General features: G+C 46.2%; 1 protein-coding gene across 2 annotated transcripts; it reads left to right on the forward strand.

The window, feature by feature from the left end:
- Nucleotides 1-1084: 1084 nt before the first annotated feature.
- On the forward strand, nt 1085-15620 carry LOC141112626 (microtubule-associated tyrosine carboxypeptidase 1-like). 2 transcript variants are annotated; one of them, XM_073605592.1, is made up of 7 exons: nt 1085-1327; nt 6714-7258; nt 8994-9137; nt 9521-9653; nt 11089-11394; nt 11709-11806; nt 12832-15620. In XM_073605592.1, exons 2-7 carry the CDS (start codon nt 6737-6739, stop codon nt 12994-12996), a joined length of 1368 nt encoding a protein of 455 aa, XP_073461693.1. In that variant the 5' UTR covers nt 1085-1327; nt 6714-6736; the 3' UTR covers nt 12997-15620. The 2 variants fall into 2 exon arrangements, with proteins under 2 accessions (XP_073461693.1, XP_073461694.1); XM_073605593.1 differs by lacking the exons at nt 1085-1327; nt 6714-7258 and adding an exon at nt 7265-8681.
- Nucleotides 15621-22682: the final 7062 nt, after the last annotated feature.

A 22682-nucleotide genomic window follows, 5' to 3' on the forward strand; every position in this document is an offset into this window, starting at 1 on the left:
ACGTCATCGGATGGCCACGCCCCATGCCTATATAAGAGATGCCAGACAGAGGACGACAACTCAACTGAGGAAGACTTAGAAGGAGAGCGGCCTTTTTTATTTTTAGCGGGTAACCGGCGGCGAGGGAGAACACAGATCGGGGAGAAGACAGCTCGGGGCTTCTTTTTTAATAAAGGACTTGTCAAAAACCGGCTCTTATTTTTCTTTAGACATTTTACTGCTTTTTGGGGTGAATGGGTAGGGGTACGATGTACCCGATACCCATTCACATAGGGGGGCTGGGATCTGGGGGGCCCCCTTGTTAAAGTGGAGTTCCACCCAAAAAAAAAAAATCAATGTGCATGAAAAAAAAATAAAAAAAATTTGGAGAAATTTTTTTTTTTTTTTTTACTCACCTCTTTAATTCCTGTTGCTAGGGGGTCCCTCGTAATCTGCCTCCTTCAGCGCATGGGCTTCTGACATCACTTCCCTCGGCGCAGGAAGTTGGATCAGCTCTCCCCCCTCCCTCTAAGCAATCATCACGGCACGGCTCGCGCATGTGCAGTGGGTGCCTGGCTGTGAAGCCACAGCCGGTCGCCCACAGTTACAATGCCGGCACCGCCGAGCGGAGGGGGGAACATGCGGGGTTCCCCCCCCCCCGCATCGCTGGACCCTGGGACAGGTAAGTGTCCGATTATTGAAAGTCAGCAGCTGCAGTATTTGTAGCTGCTGACTTTTATCTAGTGAAAATACTTTAAAGTGAAATACTGTATTTTGAAATCCGTCACACTGTTTTCATGTTGAAGTCTAAAAGTTCGGTGTTCTGTCAGATTGGCAAACCTGTCAGATCTGCAGGCTTGCCGCTGCTTTTAAAATTCAACATTAAAACACGGACTTTTAAATACTGTTTTGCACTACATAAGCTCAGTTTACGGTTGAAAATAAGTGTTGCATGCAAGACTTAGGTGGGTGTAAAAAGATGTCCGCTGTCGAAACGCTGGCTGAGTGCGGGGTGCACCAAAATGGCCGTGACAAAACGTCACTTCCGTTACAATCTGACGAAACACCCACAAAGGTAGAGGGCGGAAAAGGCACTGCCGCCATCTTGGAAAAGGTGATTTGGCCACACTCCAGAGCCTAGAAAACATATACAGTGTCTGGATGTACATCCAGCCCTCAGTATATCTGACATCACTGCCACTCCCCTCCGGGTGTTCTGTACTGTCAGTCACATGGTATGAGGGGCGGGGATATGATATGTCCCGCCCTTCTATTCTTTTCTCTTCAGATCTGGGCGAGTCACGTGACATCACACCCCGGGGAGACCGAACCGGATAATCACCTCAGGGTGAGTGTCATCCCCGTCCTCCGGTCATGTCTACCCGTGTATTCTTCTATCTAATCCCCATCTCTAGGTTTCCCCAATCCTCTTATCTCCATCATCAAATGCCCCCAGGCCTGTCATCTCTGACTGGTGTCTCCCCTCTCGGGTCCTGTCATCCCCATCCTCCGGTGTCTCGGGTCCTGTCATCCCCATCCTCCGGTGTCTCGGGTCCTGTCATCCCCATCCTCCGGTGTCTCGGGTCCTGTCATCCCCATCCTCCGGTGTCTCGGGTCCTGTCATCTCTGTCCTCCGGTGTCCCGGGTCCTGTCATCCCCATCCTCCGGTGTCCTGGGTCCTGTCATCCCCATCCTCCGGTGTCTCGGGTCCTGTCATCCCCGTCCTCCGGTGTCTCGGGTCCTGTCATCTCTGTCCTCCGGTGTCCCGGGTCCTGTCATCCCCATCCTCCGGTGTCCCGGGTCCTGTCATCCCCATCCTCCGGTGTCCCGGGTCCTGTCATCCCCATCCTCCGGTGTCCCGGGTCCTGTCATCCCCATCCTCCGGTGTCCCGGGTCCTGTCATCCCCATCCTCCGGTGTCTCGGGTCCTGTCATCCCCATCCTCCGGTGTCTCGGGTCCTGTCATCCCCATCCTCCGGTGTCCCGGGTCCTGTCATCCCCATCCTCCGGTGTCCCGGGTCCTGTCATCCCCATCCTCCGGTGTCCCGGGTCCTGTCATCCCCATCCTCCGGTGTCCCGGGTCCTGTCATCCCCATCCTCCGGTGTCCCGGGTCCTGTCATCCCCATCCTCCGGTGTCTCGGGTCCTGTCATCCCCATCCTCCGGTGTCCCGGGTCCTGTCATCCCCATCCTCTGGTGTCCCGGGTCCTGTCATCCCCATCCTCCGGTGTCCCGGGTCCTGTCATCCCCATCCTCCGGTGTCCCGGGTCCTGTCATCCCCATCCTCCGGTGTCTCGGGTCCTGTCATCCCCATCCTCCGGTGTCCCGGGTCCTGTCATCCCCATCCTCCGGTGTCCCGGGTCCTGTCATCCCCATCCTCCGGTGTCTCAGGTCCTGTCATCCCCATCCTCCGGTGTCCCGGGTCCTGTCATCCCCATCCTCCGGTGTCCCGGGTCCTGTCATCCCCATCCTCCGGTGTCCCGGGTCCTGTCATCCCCATCCTCCGGTGTCCCGGGTCCTGTCATCCCCATCCTCCGGTGTCTCGGGTCCTGTCATCCCCATCCTCCGGTGTCCCGGGTCCTGTCATCCCCATCCTCCGGTGTCTCGGGTCCTGTCATCTCTGTCCTCCAGTGTCCCGGGTCCTCTCATCTCCATTCTATCATGTGTCTCGGGTCCTCTCATCCCTATCCTCAGGTGTGCCCGATCCTGTCACCTCTGTTCATGTACTATTCTATATATTGAAAATATGAATCGCCATTCCAAAAAACTGTCTTTTATTTAGGGATGGTGATGATGAGAAGTAATTTATTATCACATAGTTGTTTGGCTCATTTTTAAATCCTAATGATAACAGAAATCCCCCAAATGGCCCTGATCAAACCTTCCCATCCCCCGCAATGTTTGGCCTTGCTACAGACACACAAGGTGACACACACAGGTTACAATGACAATTAAAGGTTAATTTCCTACATTTGTGGCTTTTTAAATCACAATTAGTGTCTGTGTATAAATTATAAATTAGTTTGTTAGCTCTCACGTGGATGCACTAAGCAGGCTAGACTGTCAAAAGACCTGCGGAACAAGGTAATGGAACTTTATTAAGGGGGGGAAAATTATTAAAAAAAAGACAAACGCCTTGAATATGCCAGTCGGTACTGTTCAATCACTTAAAAAGAAGTGGAAAATTTGGGGATTTCTTGATACCAAGCCAAGGTCAGGTAGACCAAGAAAGGACTGCCAGAAGAATTGTTCGGGATACAAAGAAAAACCCACGGGTGTTGTCGGTCATATTGTAACCAGGCTTTTTGTGACATTGGCACAGTAAAGGCTTCTTTCTGGCAACTGGACCATGCAACTAATTTTTGTTCAAGTATCGTCATATTGTGCTTCTTAAAAACAACCCCACCTTTTTTTGGGAGAGCAGCTTGTATTCTCCTGAGGTCACCTGTGGGGCTTTTATTTGTATCACCAAACAATTCTTCTGGCAGTTGTGGCTGAAAATCTTTCTTGGTCTACCTGACCTTGGCTTGGTATCAAGAGATCCCTGAATTTCTCACTTCTTAATAAGTGATTAAAAGTGCTGACTGGCATATTCAAGGCTTTGGAAATCTTTTTATATCCTTTTCCATCTTTATAAAGTTCTATTACCTTGTTACACAGGTCTTTTGACAGTTTTTCTTTTGCTCACCATGGCTCAGCATCTAGCCTGCTCAGTGCATCTACGTGAGAGCTAACAGACTGCTATTTATACACAGACGCTAAGGTCTGGTACCGACTTTGGAGCACTTGTTGCATCAGAAGTCGGACCCCATTGTGTGCAAAAGAACTATTCTAATTGGTGCGACTTGAGTCTCTCTGACTACTTTTGGTCCTACTTGCATTGACTTTTGTTAAAGAAGTCGGATGCAAGTCATGCTGAAGTCGCTCTGGGGGACCGACTTCAATGCGCAGTGTGAACCCAGGCTTATCGCAATTTGAAAAAGCCACAGATGTGGGAAATGAATCTTTAATTGCTACTTTAACCCGTGTGTGTCACCTAGTGTATGTGTAAGGAAAAGTAGAGCCAATCAGAGCAATAGCCACCAAGGAGAAAACTTCTAACGAACGGAATCTACCATGGAAGAAACTTCTGAAGGGGGAAAAAAAATTACAAAGCCCTTCACCCAAAATAACTGACCCTTACCATCAGTGTATGGGCTATACACATTATATGTAATAAGATGATAATTAGAACGATCCTTCCAGATTAAAGAGCGATCCACTGCAAATGCAATCCCAAAGGATCCCTCTCCCAATGGACCAGATGGAAAATCCTAGTTAAGTTGCATTTTGTTATTTAACCACAAGAGGTCGCCGCTTCTTTCGTCCGTCATATGTCCATGTATGCATCCTAAAAGGTGCTTTAATTAAATGCCACATGTATCTTCCCCCTTTATTGATTTCGGCTTACTATTATTATTATGGTCAGCCGATTTATATATAGGAGATTATTGCTCCAGGTTTTTATTTTCTGTCCATGGAACATATTCAATTCTTAGTTCCTCATTAGAGCTTCCTGTGATGGGCTTCTTCCGGTTTTGCATTTATTTACTTCCGGTCTGTGGAACGCATTCAGTTTCCGCCTGTCAGGTCCTCCCACTCCTATAAATAAACATCGTCACACGTCACAACCACGCCCCTGAAGACGCATGTTGATGACGAAACGTTGGGTGACGTCCAAAACGAGTGACGCAGAACGCGGATGGGCGGAGACACAGCGGTCATCTTGATGGTTACAAGAGCTGGTCGCTTCACATTGCTTTTCTAGCTCTCAGTAAATATGAGTTAATTTTATTATATTTTCCCAATAAATACCGCTTATTAAGAAGTCTGCGCAATGAGCGTTCCTCTTCTACTTTTTACATGTATATGATTCTCTAACTAACACTCACCTATTGGAATATACCTGGCATTTTATCCTGCTGAGAGGAAGGGCTCCTAGGATTTTCCATCTGGTCCATTGGGAGAGGGAACCTTTGGGATTGCATGTGCAGTGGATTGCTCTTTAATTTGGAAGGATCGTTTTAATTATCATCTGATTACATACAATGTGTATAGCCCATACACTGATGGTAAGGGTCAGTTATTTTCGGTGAAGGTGACGGGCTTTGAAATTTTTTTTCCCCTTCAGAAGTTTCTTCCATGGTGGATTCCGTTCATTAGAAGTTTTCTCCTCGGTGGCTATTGCTCTGATTGGCTCTACTTTTCCTTACACATAGATGAACTTTCAACTATGAACTTTATATTGTTTTATTTTGTTTAATGTTTTTGAGCGCTACACCTTTTTCTCCACATTATGTCTATTGTATCCAGCAATTTAGTGTTAGCTGATTTTTGTTTATATGTTTTTGTGTATTCAGCGCAACAAATTTTTCATTTTCATTTTCGTGTCACCTCGTGTGTCTGTACCAAGGCCAAACATTTCGGGGGGGCTGGAAACTTTTCATCAGGGCCATTTGGATGATTTCTGTTATTAGGATTTAACCACTTCAAATACCAGACACTTTCACCCCCTTCCTGCCCTGGCCAATTTTCAGCTTTGAAAAGCTCTCACACTTTGAATGACAATTGCGCAGTCATGCAACACTGTACCCATAGAACATTTTTATCATTATTTTGAGACAGATAGAGCTTTCTTTTGGTGATATTTAATCACTGGGTTTTTATTTTTTGCTAAACAAATAAAAAAAGACAGGAAATTTTGAAAAAAAAAAAATTTTTTCTTTGATTCTGTTATAAAATTTTGTAAGTAAGTTTTCTCCTTCACTAATGAGCACTAATAGGCTGCAGTGAAGGGGCACTGATGAGGAGGCATTCATTTGCATCACTGATAGGCGGCACTGATAGACAGGACTGATGTGCACTGATTGGCATCACTGAGCAATGATTAGCATCACTGGTGGGCATCGCTGATAGGACTGCACTGATAATCACTGCACTTAACAGTGCAGACCCCCCTGTCAGGAGCGCCGCTTATGGGCTCTTCTCTACTCACGCGAGGTTGGGCCCCCAAGCTGAGAATGATAACATGCGGTGTGCACAGCGTGCTGTGGCAACAATTGCCGTATTTCAAATTGCAATGAATATTGGGTGTGGCTTAAAGAGGTGTGGTCACACAGCGTCTACATTGACTTACATAGTATAGAATGAGAGAGAGAGCTAAATAGGGCATGTGCAGTACAGTATCCGTAGAGGTACATTGGAGGAGCCGGGGCCCAACATAGCCGTTGGGGCATCTTTTCAGGGGTTATTAGTAGGTGACTTAATTCTGCCCTCTGAACTCTATATCATTTAGTGTTTTATTGTGTACATGGGGTGTTGTGTATATTGTATTATATTGTGTACATAGGGTGTTGTGTATAAGGGTGTTATATTGGGTATTATATTGTGTATAGGGGGTGTTGTGTATATTGGGTATTATATTGTGTACATGGGGTGTTATATTGTGTACATGAGGTGTGTTGTGTAGGGGATGTTGTGTATAAGGGGTATTATATTGTGTATACAAGATATTATATTGTGCACACAGGACATCGGACATCACATTCTGACACTCGGGTGCCACAGTGGCTGAAACACAAACTGTCTGTATTGTGCTGCTGGTCAGATTTTCAGTTTGTTGTGTTGTGGAGATTACATCCAGATTTTGTACTGCCCTCTGTTTTCTGCGTGTGACATTCTCTCTGTCTCTCCTCAGGTTTGGTTCTCCCTGTAATCAGAATGGTTCTGGATTCCGGTCACCAGTCTTGTAGCAGAGGGATGTCATCTACCTCCGTACGCGGTTCTGCCGCCAAACCTAAGAGAACGTCCCCACAGAGCAATGGCCTGTCCTCCCCGGCCACTAATCCCAGCTGCCCTCGTACCACTGTAAATCGGACTAGAACTCTGGTGGTGGAGCCCCCTGCCTCCAGGAGGTTGTCAGGATGTTCCTTGTACATGTCGACGTGTAGCTGGATGCGTCGAAGTGAGAGCACCTGCACCATTAATAGCAGTGGCAGTCCTCGTGGCAGATTACGAAGCTCGGGATCTCTACCTTCTATCAGCAGAGCCACCACCGCAAATCGCACCCTAAAGAAGAGTTCATGCCTCCTGGTCGCTCTTCGACCTACAAATGTGGAACAGGAAAAGGACAAATTCTTTCTCTCCAATTATACCCACAATCCCCAATTCCAGTATGAGGAGCCAGTGCCGGTCACTGTGCTGGAGAAGTATAGCGAGGCATCTGACCAGTTTCTTGTGCAGGTTGGAATGGAAGGTCACCCAGGCTGTAACCAAGACCTGTATATGTAGAACTGATTACAGAATGACCAGTCATTGCTACTAGGCTTGTAGATCCCTAAATCACAGAATGACAAACCATTGTTAGTGATGGTTGATAGCCGAGTTACAGAATGACCAATTATTACTACCAGACTTGTAGATCACTGACCACAGTATGAGCAATCATTGTTACATGGTGTGGAGAAAGGGATTCCCTGCGGACCACTTCTGTGTTTTTTCACTCACTTGCCAAAATCCCGAGGGGTTGGAAACTCAAAAGGGGCAATGCTTGTTGCTCAGGACCTTTTTTTGGGGGTCTCTGGGAGGTCTAGGAGGCATTCATTACCCTGACTGACAGACCAGAGCCTGTGCTGAGGTAGGGCTCTCTCTCTACCCAGGGGCCATGACTTCCATTACCCTGACTATTCAGGTCAACCTTTTGCTAAGAGTACTGCTGTCTATCCTGTCATGTAACGCTGGAAATTGCTGGGACTTGTAGTTCATATATTACTAAGAGCTGCGGGAGCTTTTACTCCTATTTTTGCTGTGAGTTACTACAAGACTGACTGGTCCCTGGTATTGCTGGGAGTCCTCGTTCTCCTGGCGGCAGATCCCCCTGGAACCACAATTGTGTGATCCCCAAATAACCATTCATTGTTACTGGGTTTGTAGATCTGTAATCCCAAAATCAACAACCAGTGTCCCCAGTCTTGTAGATCCTTATTTCCAGAATGACCAGCCAATGTCAATAAACTTGTAGATCCCTAATCACAGATTGACCAATCAATGTCAGTGTCTTTTATAGATCCTCTTTTCATAGAATGACCAACCAATGTCAGTGTCCTTGAAAATCTCCAATTTCAGAATGACTAACCAATGTCACTGAGCTTGTAGACCCCTAATCACAGACTGGCCAACCAATGTCAGTATCCTTGTAGATCCCTAATTCCAGAATGACCAACCAATGTCAGTGTCCTTGTAGATCCCTAATTCCAGAATGACCAACCAATGTCAGTGTCCTTGTAGATCCCTAATTCCAGAATGACCAACCAATGTCAGTGTCCTTGTAGATCCCTGATTATAGAATGACCAACTGTTGACAGCTCAGTTTTGGGTGCCAAATCACAAAAAGGATATCAGGGAGCTGAAGAAAGTGCAGAGAAGGGCAACCAAACTGATAAGAGGCATGGAGGAGCTCAGCTATGAGGAAAGATTAGAGGTACTAAATTTATTTTCTCTTGAGAAGAGGGGATGGGGGGGTATGATCAACATGTACAAATGCATAAGTGGTCCATACTTGGTGTTGAGTTTTTTTTTTTACTTTAAGGTCATCACAGAGTACAAGGGGCCACTACGTCTGGTGGAAAAGAGATTTAATCTCCAAACATGGAAAGGCTTCTTCACAGTAAGAGCTGTGAAAATGTGGAATAGACTCCCTCCAGAGGTGGTTCTGGCCAGCTCAGTAGATTGCTTTAAGAAAGGCCTGGATACTTTCCTAAATGTACATAATATACCTGGGTACTGACTTTAATAGTCGTATGGAATAGTGTATATGGAGGTTTTGTGTGTGTTTTTCCTTCTGTTGATTTAACTGAATAGACTTGTGTCTTTTTTCAACCAGATTAACTATGATCACAGGCTTGTAGATCCCTATATACATTTATTTTATGAAGAAGAAAATGTCTTTCTGCTGACTTGTATGGCTCTGTCTGTGCAGGCTCTGCGGATCCTCAATGCCGTCATCAGTAAATATGGAAACTATGAGAACTTTGAGTCAATAACTGGAGGAAAATTACTCAGCAAGAGTCAGATCTGGTCCTGCTGTCGCCGTTACATGCAGAAAGAGGGCTGCAGCGGGGAGGTGAGACTGTTTGGGTTACACATGTACAGTATGGAGGATGCAGAGTGACAGGAAGAGGGAAGTATATAGAAGGGGGAGGATGCTTTGGTAGAGGGATTTAGGAAGAAGGTGCAATAATAGGAGGGTTGGGGTAGGAGGAGGGTGCCCTGAGGTGGGGGGTTGTAGGAGTAGGGTTCAGTCGGGGGAGGATTTGGTGTTGTCCATCTGTCTCTCTCCTCTCACATATTGGGTGCATTTTCTTTCACTTTCCTCACACATATTTTGTGCTGTCTGACTTTCTCTTTCTCACACATATTGGGTGCTGTCTGTCTCTCTCTCTCTCTGGTGTTTCGGGGGAAACATTGGAAGGTTTCCATGCTGTCTCTTTATCTGGTGCTCTCCAGGTGGTGGTCCAGCTTACAGAAGACCTTCTTTCTCAGGCAGTCATGACGACTGAGAATAGCCGACCCACATTAACCATCAACTTACTAGCTGCTCGGCAATATTGGCTGGAGGGAGTTCTCCGACATGAGATAGGTGTGTGCAAATGGAGCCATCCCAGTTGGCATGTCGGGGTGGTGTTCCCACTGTGCATTCTAATGGAGTTGGGTTTAAGTGTGTATCATGATAGAAGGAGGTGCCAGCCATGTATCAGGATGGGTGAAAATGTCAGTCTATGTATGGGCTGGATATCACGTTGGAGTGGGGTGCTGGTCTGCACGTGGGTTGGAGTGGGGTGCTGGTCTGCACATGGGAAGGAGTGGGGTGCTGGTCTGCACATGGGATGGAGTGGGGTGCTGGTCTGCACATGGGATAAGTTTGGGTGCTGGCCTGCACGGAGTGGGGTGCTGGCCCACACATGGCATAGGGCGGAGTGGGGTGCTGGTCTGCACATGGGATGGAGTGGGGTGCTGGTCTGCACATGGGATAAGTTTGGGTGCTGGCCTGCACGGAGTGGGGTGCTGGCCCGCACATGGCATGGGGTGGAGTGGGGTGCTGGCATTGGGGGGAGTGGGGTGCTGGCATGGGATGGAGTAGGATGCTGGCCTGCCCATGGCATGGGGTGGAGTAGGGTGCTGGCCTGCCCATGGCATGGGGTGGAGTGAGGTGCTGGCCTGCACATGGCATGGGGTGGAATGGGGTGCTGGCCTGCACATGGGATGGAGTGAGGTGCTGGCCTGCACACGGGATGGAGTGAGGTGCTGGCCTGCACACGGGATGGAGTGGGGTGCTGCCCTGCACACGGGATGGAGTGGGGTGCTGCCCTGCACACGGGATGGAGTGGGGTGCTGCCCTGCACACGGGATGGAGTGGGGTGCTGCCCTGCACACGGGATGGAGTGGGGTGCTGGCCTGCACATGGCGTGGGGTGGAGTGTGGTGCTGGCCTGCACATGGCATGGGGTGGAGTGTGGTGCTGGCCTGCACATGGCGTGGGGTGGAGTGTGGTGCTGGCCTGCACATGGCGTGGGGTGGAGTGTGGTGCTGGCCTGCACATGGCGTGGGGTGGAGTGTGGTGCTGGCCTGCACATGGCGTGGGGTGGAGTGTGTTGCTGGCCTGCACATGGCATGGGATGGAGTGGGGTGCTGGTCTGCACATGGGATGGAGTGGGGTGCTGGTCTGCACATGGCGTGGGGTGCTGGCCTGCACATGGCATGGGGTGGAGTGGGGTGCTGGCCTGCACATGGCATGGGGTGGAGTAGGGTGCTGGCCTGCACATGGCATAGAGGGGCGTGGGGTGCTGGTCTGCACATGGCATGGGGTGGAGTGGGGTGCTGGTCTGCACATGGGGTGGAGTGGGGTGCTGGTCTGCACATGGGATAAGATTGGCCTGCACATGGCATGGAGTGGGGTGCTGGTCTGTGTATCAGGATTTCGGATTTTCTTTTATCTGGGTGGAGTGGGGTAGCGGTGTAATGTCCGATGATGACGGTCCATCTAATGCTGCCATTTTTCTCACCCTGGTGCTGCAGGCACACATTACTTGCGTGGGGTGAATGATGCCAAGCAGCCCTGGCACGGTTCAGAAGGACGAAAACAGTTTGGACTGAAGCCCGCGAACCCTACGGAGGAAGGCTTAGCCAGTTTGCACAGTGTCCTCTTCCGAAAACACCCATATCTGTGGCGTGGCGCCTTGCTTTATTACACTGTCAGCCGTGCCGCCACCTGCAGCTTCTCCGAACTCTTCCAGGACTTACAGCAGTTTGTAGAAAATCCGGCTGTACGGTGGGAGTACTGTGTGCGAGCCAAACGAGGACAGAGAGACACCGCCCAACCAGGCAAGAGATCAGAGAACGAGAACCAGCTATTGGCTGAACACCGATACTGTTCTTCCAGTTGTATTGATCCATGAAGTTAATTAATCAGTCTGTGAGGTCCTAAATTGTATACTGTCATAAAGATACTCATAGCAGCCAATCGGATGTCATATCAGTAGTGAATTTTTGATTGGTTGCCATGGGGAGAGTGTATATATGTATCCTACAAGGTAGAGTGAAGTCAGATCTGTGAGCTTTTATATGGGGACTTCTTATAGACCTGTATGGAGATCCACAGCTTGGCACTAACCATTGTGTCATTCTTGTGTTTCCAGGCTGCTTCAGTAAGGACCAGGTCTATTTAGATGGGATTATCCGCATACTGCGGCACAGACGATCCATCGACTTCCGTCTGCTGACCTCCCTGGGGAAGGTAAGAGGGATCTGCAGTCCCAAGGTAGGGAAGACACATTTCACAATTTAGGTTCCTGTCAGGATTGGGACGTCTATGGGTTAAAATTACCCCCACTAATAGACTTGTGTTGGATGAAGGACCACAGCCAGTGGGCAAAAAGAACATGCATGTCTATTATCTAACATCTATAACCCATAAATGACAACCTGACATTATGACTGGAAAGCCCTGTGGGGAGCACAGTATGGATTGACCGATTAAAATCTGAAATTCTAAGCCCTTTCCCCTGTCTCCCCACCTGCTCTTCCTTTCCCTCTGCTTCTCTACCACATGATCTTCCAAGGTACTTCTAGCTCCCAAGTTGGTTAATTGATTGATGTTTCTATTTACAATCACAAATATCCAGGCTATGTACCAGTTAGGCCCCTTTCACATGGGTGGACCATTTGGGTCCGCCTGTCTGTTTTTTAGGCAGACCCTATCAGATCATCCATTGCCTTCTATGGAGCGGTGAATACGTTGACACCCACCGACATCTGATCCTATCCACTAAAAACAGATGGATGAGGGATCTGTTCCCCATTCATCTGATGGATTGGACCGGATGACAGTCGGATGAAAATGGATAGGTGGTCCTTTTACGTCCGACCGCCCATAGAGGAAAGTGGACTGTGTCCATATCCACTCTGCATCAGCGGAGCGGACATGGACCTGTCATCCGCCTGCTCAGTGGGGATCAGCGGAAAGATTCCTCGCTGAGCAGGCAGATCCGCTGGCCGGAGCCAGTGTGAAAGAGCCTTTATACTTATTAGGTCAGGACATCTGTTCAGCATGTCTTTCTTTGCATGAACATAGGCAAGACCTATCAAGGACACATCCTGCTATGCATGTGACTGTTATCCTTTGTGTTTGCATTTCCGTTTATGCCTTTATTGTACCATCTGTTACAGGTTTCCCTGTTTGTCCCCGTTTTTCTGCATGGATGTGACCTGTTTGACATAGATAAAGAGTTAAAAAAAAAATAACTGGGTTTTTGTCTGCAGGTTTCTTTTGAAGATGCTGAAGGGTTGCAGAGATTCGCTGAGCTGGACAATGCTTGTCTGCCACACTTCATGCAGGACATGGAGAGGTATCACCAGCAGCTTAACCACATCATGGAAACCAACCAGTTCAGTGATGAGGAGTTGCAGATGCTGCTGCCAGAGTGACAGAGCCTGGCATTGGCTTGATTCGGCATAGTTCTGAGCTGTGTAGACCACTTGGGGCTCTTTGACCTCCTGCCAGATCTTTGTAGAACGTTTTCTTAATTCTCACCAGTGTCTTACCAACACTTTTTTACCTTTTTATGCATGCATGGTTTTGTTATGAGTGATGAAATCAATTAGACACACCAGTTATTAATATGTCTGCTTCATTTACTCTAAGGATTATCTGGGCAGCAGATCAGCCCTGCCACAATCAGCCGTACTGGCGGCGGGCTCTGTCCCTAGTTGGGTTTATTTATTTCTTGTATTTATAGAGTACATAGATCTGTCTCACATGTCCCTGCTCCAAGGAGATCACAAATCGATTACCCTACTAGGATGTCTCTGCCTTGGGTGGATACCACACACTGATATGGGGCCCATGCCTTCTAATGAACACAGCTTGGCTCACTGAGATGCTACAGATTATCATTATGGATCCTGCTGATAGTTTCCAGCCTTGATCACTTGCCAATTGATGTAATCATCACTGTTGGCTGGTCTTTACCATGAGCTTCGTTTGCTGTCCAGAACAGGCTGACAGATGTCTAAACACGTCTGTGTGGTATGAACTGTATTGTGTGTGTACCAGGCGAGAGAATGATTAGATCAGCAGACTGACAACCTGCCGCTGATCTGTTACAAAGAATGGAGAAGACCGGTGATTGTGTCCTACCTGTGAGTGACGTATGAGATGCGTTCTATTGTATTAAACTGACTTCTGTGGGTTACAGACTGAACCCCCGACCCCATCCTTTATCCCTCATCACTGGTACATTGTATGTCATCTGACCCCTATGTGTTACAGACTGAACCTTGATTTTGTCCTTCATCACTGGTATATTATGTCATCTGACCTCTATGTGTAAGCGTTGGTCTGAACCCTGACCTCACCTTCATAACTCATCACTGGTATATTGTATGTCATCTGACCCCTATGTGTTAGTCTGAACACTAACCCTGGCCCTGAACACTGATATAATGTACGCCATCTGACCCGTCTTCCACACTGAACCCTGACCTCAGCCTTCATCACTGGAATGTTGTATGTCATCTGGCCTCTCTCTTACAAACTGAACAATGAACTCGGTCTTCATCACTCGTTACTGGTAGATGGTACGTCAGCTGAACCCAATGTAATATAGCATACAGGTACCGCCGCACACTGTTTTCAACTCCAGTGTACGGTAAATGAAATACGGCTTCAGCTCAAACTCCTCCCATCGGTCACGCACCTCTGACATGAATACAGTATGCGGCGGTACCTGTATGATATCTTGGAGCGAGATGTGCTCTTATCTGTGTCAGCACCTGAATACAGAGTGTGTAAACCTGGGAGACTGATACTGCAGGCTTGGAGTGGCACTGATCTGTTATGGTATCTGACCTTTATGTGTTGTAGACTGAACCCTGACTTTAGCCTTCATCACTAGTACATTGTACATCATCTGTGTATGTTTTACAGACTGAACCCTGACCTCGGCCTTCATGACTGCTACCGTGTACAGGGACATGATGTTGGCTTTCATAATTTATCATTGGTACACTTTACCTCTTCTGACCACTGTGTGCACATGTTACAGACTGAACCCTGACCTCGACCTTCATCACTGGTATATTGTATCTTATCTGGCCCCTGTGTGTTACAGACTGAACCTTGACCTTCATCACTGGTACATTGTACATCATTAGACCCCTATATGTTATAGACTGAACCCTGACCTTAGCCTTCATCACTCATAACTAGTACATTGTACATCTTCTGACCCCCTGAGTGTTGAAGACTAAACCCTGACCTTGTCCTCCATCACTGGTATATTGTGCGTCATCTGACCCCTATGTGTTACATACTGAACCCTTACCTGTCTCCTGACATTGGTCTTCATCACTGGTGAATTGTATGTCATATGACCCCTATATGCGCATGTTACAGACTAAACCCTGACCTTGGCCTCCATCACTGGTATATTGTACTTAATCTGAGCCATGACCTGTTTCGTGACCTGGGCCTTCATCGCCCATCACTGGTAAATTGTATGTCCTCTGACCCCTATGTGCACGTATTAGACTGAACTCTGATCTCGAACTTCAAAACTAGTATAATGTATGTCTTTGACCCCTGTGTGTTACAGACTGAACCCTGACCTTGGCCTTCATCACTCATCACTGGTACATTGTACATCATTAGACCCCTATATGTTATAGACTGAACCCTGACCTCAGTCTTCATCACTAGTACATTGTACATCTTCTGACCCCTGTGTGTTACAGACCGAACCTTGACCTCGTCCTCCATCACTGATATATTGTACGTCATCTGACCCCTATGTGCACATATTACAGACTGAACCCTGACCTCGGCCTTCATCACTGTTACATTGTACGTCATCTGACCCCTGTGTGTTAACATACTGAATCCTGACCTCAGTTTTTATCACTCGTCATTGGTCTATTGTATGTCATGTGACAACTGAGTGTTATAGACTGAACCCTGACCTCAGCCTTCATCACTCATCCTGCTGACATTTCATTGTCGGGGCAATAAAAGGATTTCTGAATAAACTTTATTTACATTGTCTTATCTTTAACTTTGGTTCAGGAGTCCTACTTCTGTCTCTTGTTGATCAATGCCTTCTTCCTTTGTGTCATCACATGGTGTCATCTCTCCTTCAGTCACTGCCTGCTGTGGGGGGATTTCTCTCACGGTAATCTCTGGTCTTAGCTTCAGCATGTGTTCAGCTCCTACACCCGTTACCAGTGCGAGATCTTCCACTCTGCGGAAGCTGCGAATTTTACGCCGATGTGCTGTGATGCTTTGTGCCAAGGCTCGATTGACACCCGGTAGAGTCATTAGTTCCTCCTCTGTGGCCAGGTTAATGTCCAGGAGACTTTCTGGGGCTACAGATGGCCTAGTTGAGGGCTGCCGTCTATGGTTTCCTGTTCTGCAGCTGACAGTGGCACCCATGCCTGGACAGTGACACGGAATCTATACAGGGGTTTACCAGAGAGAAAATACTGTAGTGAGCACTGATATTTTCCCTTCCACACTCTATTGTCAGACGTACAGTGCCTTGAAAAAGTATTCATACCCCTTGACATTTTGTCATGTTACAACCAAAAACGTAAATGTATTTTATGTGACAGACCAACGCAAAATGGCACATAATTGTGAAGTGGAAGGAAAATGATAAAATTATGGTTTTCAAAATGTTTTACAAATAAATCTGTGAAAAGTGTGGCGTGCATTTGTATTCAGCCCCCCGGAGTCAATACTTTGTAGAACCGCCTTTCACTGCAATTACAGCTGCAAGTCTTCTTGGGGATGTCTCTAGCAGCTTTGCACATCTAGAGAATGACATTTTTTCCCGTTCTTTGAAAAATAGCTCAAGCTCTGTCAGATTGGATGGAGAGCGTCTGTGAACAGCAATTTTCAAGTCTTGCCACAGATTGTCAATTGGATTTAGGTCTAGACTTTGACTGGGCCATTCTAACACATGAATATGCTTTGATCTAAACCATTCCATTGTAGCTCTGGCTGTATGTTTTGCAGACTCCGACAGGTTTTCTTCTTAGATTGCCCTGTATTTGGCTCTATCCATCTTCCCATCAACTCTGACCAGGTTCCCTGTCCCTGCTGAAGAAAAGCATCCCCACAACATGATGCTACCACCACCATGTTTCACAGTGGGGATGGTGTGTTCAGGGAGATGTGCAGTGTTAGTTTTCTGCCACCCATAGTGTTTTGCTTTTAGGCCCAAAAGTTCAATTTTAGTCTCATCTGACCAGAGCACCTTCTTCCACATGTTTGCTGTGTCCCCCACATGGCTTCTCACAAACTGCAAACGGGACTTCTTCTGGCTTTCTTTGAACAATGTCTTTCTTCTTGCCACTCTTCCATAAAGGCCAGATTTGTGGAGAGCACGACTAATAGTTGTCCTGTGGACAGATTCTTCCACCTGAGCTGTGGATCTCTGCAGCTCCTCCAGAGTTACCATGGGCTTCTTGGCTGCTTCTCTGATGAATGCTCTCCTTGCCCGGCCTGTCAGTTTAGATTGGCGGCCATGTCTTGGTAGGTGTGCAGTTCTGCCATACTCTTTCCATTTTCAGATGATAGATTGAACAGTGCTCCGTGGGATGTTCAATGCTTGGGATTTTTTTTTTTATAACGTAACCCTGCTTTAAATTTCTCCACAACTTTATCCCTGACCTTTCTGGTGTGTTCCTTGGCCTTCATGATGCTGTTTGTTCTCTAACAAACCTCTGAGGGCTTTACAGAACAGCTGTATTTATACTGAGATAAAATTATACACAGGTGGACTCTATTTACTAATTAGGTGACTTCTGAAGGCAATTGGCTCAGATAGACTTTAGTTAGGGGTATCAGAGTAAAGGGGGCTGAATACAAATGCATGCCATACTTTTCACATATTTATTTGTAAAAAAATTTTGAAAACCATTTATCATTTTTTCTTCCACTTCACAATTATGTGCCGCTTTGTGTTGGTCTATCACATAAAATCCCAATAAAATACATTTATGTTTTTGGTTGTAACATGTCAAAATGTGGAAAACTTCAAGGGGTATGAATACTTTTTCAAGGCACTGTACATGTAACAACAAGATTGTTTGTTTAATGAAGGAAATGTCTTATCAAAAAAATCAACCATCATCGTGCAATCATTGACCACTGAATAGATGTAAATTTAATTAAAAAGACTGAGCTTGATAATGAATCTGAATAAACTCAGATGAATCTTTATTATGGAAGATTGTTTCAATCGAAAAATTTATTTTAAAAAGTTATGTTTTGTTTTGGCCAACAGCTACTGCTGTGAAATTTTTTAAATCTGCTTTCTGCATTGTGGACACCAGGACAGGAAACCCATATTAATTTTTCGTCCATTGAGGAACACAGGAAGCCACTCACCTTCAGGTAATTTTGCAGCCTACAGGCGAATAAGGCATTGAGGCCAGCTCTGGATAACCTCTCCTACTACCAGCATGCCTCAGTTACTTGCTAGTGCCCTGTGAAGATGAACATCTTTTTTCAGCTTTTTAAAAAAAAAAAAACAATATATTGGAATGTTAACTATACCGTCATATTGTATGTAAGTACATTTCGACAAGTTATTCAAAGTATGTGTACATTTATACACATTAATGTAAATGCTATGTACTCATTTATTTATTACTCTATTCGAGAACACAAATGCTTCTTGCTAACATATACCCCTGAAGAAGGAGACAATCTGTGCTCTGAAACGCGTCAGTGCAAGCAGTATAGATTGTACTTTATATTTAATGACGGTGATATTGTTTTAGACATGTCAAGCATTCCCTGTTTTTATATGTTTTCTATATACTTTTCTAAATAAATACTTTTGAAACTTTACATATAACAAAATCCTTTCTACTATATCGTGCCTTAAAAGTCCACCACAAGGGGATTTTTCTCTTTTCTTCTTTTTTTCTACAAACGTTTTTCCTTTATTCAAAATTTTTATTTTCTTGGCTGCAGTCCGAACACTTCTTTATTTGCCGTACTAAAGCTGGTCTCCTCAATTGCAGCTTGACTTTGGAGGGCTGGGTCCTTTACCCCTCCACTGGACATTGTGGGGCTTGAGCCATTGGCTTCAGCCTCAGAGCTTGCCTGTATTTGAAGTTTTACTCAGCGAGAAGCCTGATCAAGCAGAGAGCTGGGAGCTACCTAATTTACTTGTTCACTGGGCACCTTAGAAAGCTTTGCTTTCCACCAAGGATAGGATCACTGTCATCTGCTGGGTTGAGTGTCACGTTCCCATGCTCCTTTCTGCCATTCAGAGTTGAAGACGCATCTCCCCACTTCTGCTCTTGCTTTGCAAGGAGCCATGTAGAGCTACAAACTTTGCACATGCTTGCTGCAACAGGTGCTCTTATTCTAATAAAGCACACAGAGAAGATGTTTTCCCCCAAGCATTTATTATCCTTGCATCCAGCAAACACCATGCTGGGCTGGGGGAGGATGCACCTGTCTTAAAAGACTCAACCAATAAGCAGTTAAAAATCCTCTTTGGAGTTCTTTTCTAATTTGCAGGTCCTGCTCTTTATCCCATAATATGGTAGCTGTGACCTTGCTTTGCCAAACCAGGGCTGACTCAGCAAAGAGCACTGCAGTTGATCCTGTTATAGAATGTTTAGAACAAGTGGTTGTAAAGGTAAAAGTTCTTTTTTTTTAACCTTGATGCATTCTCTGGATTAAGGTCAACTTTAAAAAAAAAAAAAAAACTGCTCCCCCCTTTAACACTTACCTGAGCCCAATATCGATCCAGCATTGTCTGTCTGCAGTAGCTCTACTCCCCTCCCTCTCTTCTCACAGGGGATTCAGCAGCAGCGAGAGCCATTGGTTCTTGCTGCTGTCAGTCAAAGCCTGTGAGGAGGGAGTGGGGGGCAGGGCTGAGCCATGCTGTGTGTGTCAATGGATGCACACAGCCCGGCTCAGGATTGGGCCCACTCGAGTGCCCCCATAGCAAGCAGTTTGCTTTGGGGGCACTGGTAGAAGAGAAGGAGCCAAGAGCACTGGCAGGGGACGCTAGAAGAGAAGGATCAAGGCTGCTCTGTGCAAAGCCATTGCACAGAGCATGCGAGTATAACATTTTTTTTTTTTTTTTTTTAAAGCCTTTACTATCACTTTAAGCTATAGTTGTGATGGGTTGCTGGACTTTTCCTGTGTCTCCGGTCTCACCTCCTGCATAGATCTCATGCAAAGGACATTTTGGCGAAAGTGTTCCGACTGTAGAACCTGATTATAAAGAATCATATGATCTTCATGGCCCTCAAAAGGGATTACCCCTCCTCAGATCTTCTCTGGATGCTACTGGTGGCAAGATCACCCATCTTTCTCAGCAGAAGCTGCCTAAGCCACAGCCCGGTAAATTTCATTAATTACTGGTGGTTAAGAAAAGTCCCTTTTGTTTCATCCACCAAACTTGGCTCCCAGCCCACTCACATGGCCTGGGCTCCAGGTCCACCAAACCTTCCCCTGCATTAGGTTGCACCACTACTTTCCAAAGTAGGGTGACATTTTTTAAACCTTTGTGGACACTTGGACTACTTGCATCTCAGATGCTTGAGTGCAGGAAGAGGTTTTCACCTTCTCAGTTCAGGAGCCTTGGACCATTGTGCTGGTAGATCATTTGATCTGGATTTACTTGGACAATGCCACAGTAGCGGCGTATATCAAGATTCAGACTTGTTTACATCCTAGGCAGGCAGACTTTCCCAGACAGAAGAGTTTGGACCCAGGTGGGGGTACACTGTATGTAAACCTACTGGGCTCCAGATTCAACAAAAAAACTGGACAGGTAATTCCAACAATGTTAGAAGCTAGGACATCTACTTCTTGTAAGGTCTATCCCCATGCAAGGAATAGAAGATTCTTTGTGGGATGAATCCTTACCTTCCTACAGCTGATTCTGGACAAACGTTTGGATGTCAGCACCATCAAAAGGTTGGGTCTCCATGCTTGCCATATTTTTTCAGAGACCAATGACCTTTTACTCCTTAATGAAGAACCTTGTCTCTCATGTTGCGCCTATTTGGTGTTTCTTGTTGCTATCACCTTTGTAAAGCAAGTGTCTGAACTGGGAGCCATGTCTCAGAAGGAACCTTTCCTAGTCTTGCATAAGGGCAAGATGGTGTTGAGGCTCAGTTTCTTACTTCCTACCCAAGGTAGCGTCTGTCCCTCTGGCTGGCTCCAGTTCACCAAAAGGAAATTTACCGCCGTTGCCTGGATGAGATTCTGGCTATCAGAGTCTCTGAGTGGCTGCTTTAAGAAAGGCTGATATCTATATAGATATATATATTTTTTTGTCATTCTGGCAAGGGCGCTTCAGCGTTCCCGTTCCACCATTTCTGAGTGGTTTAGACAGACCACATACAAGCCTATGGTTTTAAAGCGGGGTTCCACCCAAATTTTGAACAATATCTGTATGTATTCTCTTCCTTGCCTAGATGCTGACATGCCGTTTAAAAAAATTTAAATCGCCGTAATTACCTTTTATTTTTCTATTCTTCTTTGCACTTCCTGGTTCTCCTCCCGTGGGAGTAGGCGTGTTTCTAGCCTCTCCCGGACTCCTGGGAGCTAGTCTCAGGCTTCCCAGGATGCCACTGAGCATGTGCGGGAATGAGCGGTGAATGCTGGGAGCACAGCATTCACCACATCCAGGAAATAAATGCTTGTGGGCTTCAAATGCCCACAATGAAGATGGAAACTGCCTGCAGTGAATAATATAAGTTATTCTTTCTGACGAAATCTGACACAGGCAGACATATTACACACAATATGTGAGTATGTAATGCTGAGAAGAAAAGTTTGTGAATTAACTCAAAAAAAAAAAAAAAAACGATAGATAGGTGGACCCCCGCTTTAATGAACAGGTTCCACCCTTTCCTATTAAGTTGCACTCTTCTAGATATGTGGGCCCCTTTTGGGCTTTTCGGCATCAGACTGCTGTTTCCTAGATTTGTAAGGCTGCCCCTTGGCCTTCTGCTCACACAAGTTTAATCAGGCCTCATCTGATGCCAGCATCGGGTGACAAAAATCCTGCAGGCAGTCTAGTTAGTTGGGCTGCTTTTGGCCACCCCAACAGTCTGTATCCCTCAGTGAATGAGAAAGAGTATAATGTTTTTTGTATTTTCTGCAAGTTACTTTTCTTGTAGTCCATAGAGGGACCATCCCCTGTTATGTATGTGATCATGCTCTTGGTACTGCTTTGCTACAGAACTGAGACATGTAGTAGTGGCAAGGGGGTTGTACTGGGGCTGGCCTACAGCTTTTTTTTGGTGTTAGTCAATGTCCATTTCTCACGTTGGTGGCAAAATAACCCAAAAACAGTGACCTGTGTCTCTCCAGGAAAAAGATTTTACAGTGAATGCACAAGTCCTTTTAATTCCAGCATCCCGCATAGCACCTTAGCTTAAAGCATGTTTACCTTTTGGAACATGTTACACCCATATTTAGGATAGAACATGTTCCAGCTGCTGCAGCCTCTCCATCTATCTCCTCCCCCACTGACAGCAAGCAGGCAGCTTCTCCAGACGCCCGCTGTCACTGTTCGAAAATGTGGTGGGGCTCTGCCCACATCATTCATTCACAATGTTCTGTGAATGGGAAACCACAAGTACCGACAGTCTTTACGGCTGTCGGCTTGTTTCAATGAACTACCAGGGTGCTGTCAAGCACTTTGGTAGTTCATTCTCTCTTCCTGTCAGTGTGTATCTGTCTGCCTATACACGGTACAAGCAGACAGATACACAGCCAAGTCTGCAGGAGTCCTGCATGGCACCCGCAAATCTGCTGAACGTGGGTGCAATGCTTTATAGGCTTCAAGTAAAAAAAAAAAAAAAAAAAATTTTTTTTTACCTGCAAAAAGATGCATTTTTTTTTTATAAAAGTTTGAACTTATTCTTCAATAGTAGCAGGGCATAATGTGACTTGTAGTTGCACATCAGTTGAGATCTACTGCTTGCCTGTTAGTAGATGACCTGTCAGCATCACTACAGTAAAAGGAAAAATAAATAATGGGACATCTCATACAGGGTGTAATCCACCCCCTCAGGCTAGGCAGAAATAGGAATGATCCAGAACTCACCTGGCCCAGATACTGGTCCCT

The sequence above is a fragment of the Aquarana catesbeiana genome, linkage group LG11 (genome assembly GCF_042186555.1).
Source record: "Aquarana catesbeiana isolate 2022-GZ linkage group LG11, ASM4218655v1, whole genome shotgun sequence".
NCBI lineage: Eukaryota > Metazoa > Chordata > Amphibia > Anura > Ranidae > Aquarana > Aquarana catesbeiana.

Coding starts and splice junctions, on each gene's coding strand:
- LOC141112626 (XM_073605592.1), top strand. CDS start 6,737: ATGGTTCTGGATTCCGGTCACCAGTCTTGTAGCAGAGGGATGTCATCT. Junction 9,138..9,520: donor AAGAGGGCTGCAGCGGGGAG/GTGAGACTGTTT, acceptor GGTGCTCTCCAG/GTGGTGGTCCAGCTTACAGA. Junction 9,654..11,088: donor AGTTCTCCGACATGAGATAG/GTGTGTGCAAAT, acceptor CTGGTGCTGCAG/GCACACATTACTTGCGTGGG.